General features: G+C 60.2%; 1 protein-coding gene across 1 annotated transcript in view; it reads left to right on the plus strand.

Moving 5' to 3' along the window:
* NDRG4 (NDRG family member 4) overlaps positions 1–5,038 on the plus strand; it is a 63,342-nt gene that overhangs the window by 23,640 nt on the left and 34,664 nt on the right. The window contains exons 3-4 of the mRNA XM_015558819.1: positions 1–91; positions 1,730–1,774. Of these exons, the coding sequence (XP_015414305.1) occupies positions 20–91; positions 1,730–1,774 (117 nt within the window). The 5' untranslated portion in view covers positions 1–19. The remainder of the gene's footprint in view (positions 92–1,729; positions 1,775–5,038) is intronic.

Below are 5,038 nucleotides of genomic sequence, written 5' to 3' on the forward strand. Positions count from 1 at the left end.
CCTGCTCCACGACGTGACCATGGCCGGGCTGCAGGAGCTGAGGTTCCCCGAGGAGAAGCCGCTGCTCCGGGGCCTGGACGCCACCGAGCTGGTGAGTCGCCCCCTCGCGGTCCTGGGGCGGAGAGCGCCCCCTCGTGGCCAAGAAGGGAACCGCGTGTCTTCCCTCCGGTCTTGCCCCGCTGACCCTCCAGGGAGCCACCCGCAGGCCAGGACCACTCAGGCCCCCTGCGAGCCTAGTCCCCTCCTGGGGACAGTCCGGTGTGACTGACACCCGGCCAGCCTCGCTGCGGCTCTGGTTGTCTTTGCGGTTGGGAGACTTTTTTAAAAAAATGTTAATGTTTTTATTGATTTTGAGAGAGAGAGAGAAAAAAAGGGAGAGGAAAAGAGAGAGCAACATTGATGTGAAAGCGAAACATCGATGGCTGCCTGGGAGGCTCTTGGGAAGTGTTATCCCCATTTCACTAATGAGACCACTGAGGCACAGACAGGTTAATTCACTGGGCCAAGGGCACACAGCCATCAGGGGGTGAGGCTGAACTTCACCCCTGGCTCTGGAAGGCCCAGGAGGGTACCTGCGGGCAGTGCTGTGTCTAGCAGGGCACAGCGCTCCCCACCTGCCGGGCCTTTCCTGGTCCCCAGCTTCTCTGTCTTCTCTGCGCAAGCTCTGAGGTTTGAGGGCCCGTATCGCCAACAGGGTGCCCCCAGGGGCAGGGGGACCAGAGCAGCTGAGGTGGTTATTTTGTCCCATGAGGCCTAGGGCTAGAGTCCAGAGTTATTTCTACCCTTTGCTTCCATTGAAAGTGGAAGAAAGAGGGAAAGACAGAGAGAAACATCGATGTGAGAGAAACACATCCATTTGGTTGCCTCCTGCACGAGTCCTGACCAGGGCCCGGGCCGGGGAGGAGCCTGCCACCCAGGTACGTGCCCTTGACCGGAATCGACCCCGGGATCTTTTGGTCCACAGGCCGACACTCTGTCCACTGAGCCAAACCAGCTAGGGCTGCCCCCTGCTTTCTTGTTGTGGTGACGCCTGCCACCCTTCCCCTCCCTGCAAGGAAAAGCTGTGGGTCCACGCTCATAGATCCCACACCGTGTGGCCTGTGGCCCGGCCTCTCTGAGCCTCCCCCTTCCCTCCTGGCGAGGGAGCCCTTCACATTTTCCATGAACAGGGACATGGATGTGAGTAGCTCTCATAGGCTCCTCCGCCAGGCACTCACAGCCCCGCGCCCGGCCCCTGGGAAGCCCTGGGTCACTTCTGTTAACATAAAGGTGAATGGGGTCCTGGCCGAGGTGGCTCAGTTGGTTGGAGTGTCATCCCATGCACCAGAAGGTCTCAGGTTCGATTCCCTGTCAGGGCATATGCCTAAGTTTCCGATTCAGTTCTGCTCTGGTGCGTGCAGGAGGCAACAGACCCATGTGTCTCTCCCACATCGATGTTTCTCTCTCTCTCTCCCTCTCTCTCTCTTGCTTAAAAAAAAAAGAATGGGGGCCCTACCTGGTTTGGCTCAGTGGATAGAGTTCGATGTTTCTCTCTCATCGATGTTTCTAACTCTCTATCCCTCTCCCTTCCTCTCTGTAAAAAATAATATATATATATATATAAAGAAATATTTATTAAAAAAAAGAAAAAAAGAATGGGGAACAGGTTGCTAGTCTGCTCAAGGCCAAGCCCATGGGGGCCCCTGGCCAGCCAGGGCCTAACACCCACCCCCTCTGTTTGCTCCCTCAGGAGAACTCTGACACCTTCCTCTTGGCCGAGGACACAGACTGGAAGGTAGGATTCAGCCACCTGATGTGGGGGACTGACAGCTGGCTGGTCCCTGAGGAGGGTCACACCTTTCCACGTGCCTCAAGTGACAGGGGCTCAGCACTGAAGCCTCCAGGGCCACCCTCACTGTCTACAGTGGCTCTGCCTGCCCCCTGCCCCCTGCCCCCGTCCCCTGTCCCCTGTTCTGAACAGAAGGGGGAAGGGAGGCCTGGGGGAGTGAGGATGGAGACAGGAGGGAGGGATGCTGTCATCTGAATCAGCATTTTCCTCCAATGAAAGCCAGGCTGATGCTCCAAAATAGCTCCCTGTTTCCATGGCAGCTGTTGCCGGGACAACCATGTCCTCTTTAGCGGGATGCCAGATTCCCTGTGAAAACCGAAATCGCCCTTTGTTTTTATTCCTTCTCACCGTGATTTCACTCACTCAGCCAGTCATTCCTCTGCTCTGAGTTGCGTAGTGGCCCTTTACTCCCGGGTCTGGGGAACCGTCTGGCAGCAGACACAGTGGGAGCCTCTCCAGCACACGCTGAACCAGCTCAGACCCTTCTGGGCCCTTCCTCCTGGCTCCGTGGAACTGGCCCCCCAGGCCTGGGCCTGACTGCAATGTGGGTCAGTGTCCAAGCCCCAGGACAGCCCCAGCCTCGTGGTCTGCGAGGGTGACGTGGCGGTGGGGCGACATGCTGGCTCCTCCCCGGACAGCAGCTCTGCAGCCAGGCTCCACGTCTGTGAGCCCGGCCTGGGTCACGAGCCCCTTCAAGGACGCAAGAGCGAGCTCGCGCTCCAGTCCCCCAGGAGTTCCAGCTCCAAATACAAAGGCTCTGGAGCTGGGCAGGAGGGAACAAACAGGACACCTGGGAGGGAGAGAGGGGAGGAGTGCGGCCATGAGATAGCGAGGCCCAGCCAGAGGCCTGGGCAGGCATGTCCTCCTTGTCCTCCTGCCCCCAAGAGAGAGGGCGGGAATGTGTGGACCCCGCCCCAGGAGGGGGCTGGTGACATCAAACCCCAGAGCAGCCAGTCCCTGCCTCATCTTCCTCAAGGAACGTGTAAAGCATTTGAGTAGATCCTGGCATGTGGAGATATTTCAATACGAATTTGCTACTCTTTTTTAAAAATTATTTTTTTGTATTGATTTCAGAGAAGAAGGGAGAGGGAGAGAGAGATAGAAACATCAATGATGAGGGAGAAGCATTGATTGACTGCCTCCTGCACGCCCCACACTGGGGATCAAACCGGCAACCTGGGCATGTGCCCTGACCGGGAATCAAACCCTGACCTTGTGGTTCATAGGTCAGTACTCCACCACGGAGCCACGGCAGCCGGGCACATTTGCTACTCTTACTGATGCCCAAAGTGCTAAGGTGTTTGTAAGCTTCAACTTCCTGATCCTTTCTCAGAGGTTTGTGAGCATCATGTGCTATCCACGCAGCTGCCTGTGCACGGGCACTGCTGTTTTCCCACTTACAGAGGTGGAGGCTCAGAGAGGTTGACTGGCCGGCCCAAGGTCACACAGCAGAGATGTGGCAGAGCTATGTAGCAGGACCGGGTTCAGGTAGCAGGTCCAGAGCCTGCCTCGTTCAGCCACAACTGCACAGGCTCCAGGGAAGGGGCCAGCAGTTTGGGACGACACATGGACTGTCCCATGTTTCCAGACATGGGCGGGGCCCGGGCAGGAGTGGGGTCAGGTCCAGAGCGATTGATGCAACTTTTTCTCATTCTCAGAGCAGCTCTGTGTGGAAGGCACAATTCCCGTTGTACAGCAGCGAGGCCTGGGGCGCAGGGAAGTTAAATCTTGCCCGAGGTCTTCCAGCGAGTGGGCGGGGAGCTGGGACTTCACCTCAGGGCTATGGATGTGAAGCAAGTGGCTGAGCAGAAATGGGGCCACAGCTTGGAGTGGGCAGTGTCTGAGGTCAGCTTCTCACCTGAGCCCAAGGGTGGGAAGGCCACTCAGCGGTCAGAGGCTGGAGCGGGCATAAGATTGGATGGGGACCACGGAGGAGCAGGGCTTGGTGGCAGAGAGGGTGGGAGGCCCCTTGTCCCCCACTCCGAGTAGCAGCTGGGGGGGCTCTTGTGGGCTGTGCCTTTGCAGCCGCCTCAGTGGCTGGAGCCGCTTCCTGTGTCCAAGTGGCTGCAGGGAACAGGGAGAAAGGCCAGGACATGAGGGGCCCGGGACACCCCGTTCCACACCCTGGCTGCCCTGGGCAAACGCAGGGCCCAGCGCTCTGGGCCAGGCCTCCGAGCGAGAGGTCAGAGAGGGGGCAGGGAAAGTTCTCGGTGCCTACCCCCCCAGGCACAGGCCCGGGCCAGGAATAGCATGCCTGGCAGGTGTTGACCAGGTCACTAGGCACCCGAGAGGGGAGGTAACTGCCGCCCCCAGCGCAGCCAGCCAGTGTGCAGCCTGGGGCGAGTGGCGTGGCCCTTCAGCAAAGAGACAGAATGGGGGCACAGCGCCCCGCACCCCTCCCTCCACCGCTGCTCCTTCTTGTCCTTGGGCTCCCTCCTCTGCCCGCTCCCTGGCCTATTTCCTCTCATCCTCTGCTCTCCTTTGCTCCCTGTCTCCTGTGTCTCTACCTGCCCGTCCCTGGCCAGCTCCCACCCAAAGCCTTGTTTCTGGGGTTGGGTCAGGGCATGGGACCTGAGGGGGCTCATGTGTCCTGCTCCCCTGAGATCTGGGAGCCAGGCCCCATGCCGGGTGGGTCTGCGGGGAGGTGGGCAGGAAGTCAGTCCTGGCTGCAGGATGGGGTGGGGGAGGGCAGAGCTGGTGCGTGCCCCACCAGACTTTTGGGCCTGCAACCCCAGGCCCCTGTGCCCTCTGCAGTGTGGACGGGCGCTGGGTGTGCAGGTGGGCAGCGTTGGGGCTGCCCTAGGGGAGACCCTGGCGGGTGGAGAAGACGGGAGTGACTTCCCACATCGCCTCAAGGCTGTGATCCAGGCCCTCCTGCTGTGGAGGCTGGGCTTGGGGCCCCCCAGGTCCCTCCGTGCTCCCCAGGCTGTAGGTCAAGGGCACACATGTGTGGTCCATGAGAGGCTCGCGGGTGCCTGACACAGGCCCCCCCTTCCCAGGACCCCGTGTGCAGCGGGCTGCAGCCCTCCCCGCGTGTCCGTGTTGCTAGGGGCGTGGGGATGCGGAGGAGGCTGGGGACCATCCGGGATGATGCGTTGCTGGGGGTGGGGGTGAGACTGGCGCCGGGCTGGGTGAGCGAGGACCTCAGCAGCCAATGGGAGCCAGGTTTGTCTCCCGACAGCCAATCTGGAAGCGGGGGCTGCGGGCCGG

This window comes from Myotis davidii, unplaced genomic scaffold, assembly GCF_000327345.1.
Source record: "Myotis davidii unplaced genomic scaffold, ASM32734v1 scaffold590, whole genome shotgun sequence".
NCBI classification, from domain to species: Eukaryota; Metazoa; Chordata; class Mammalia; order Chiroptera; family Vespertilionidae; genus Myotis; species Myotis davidii.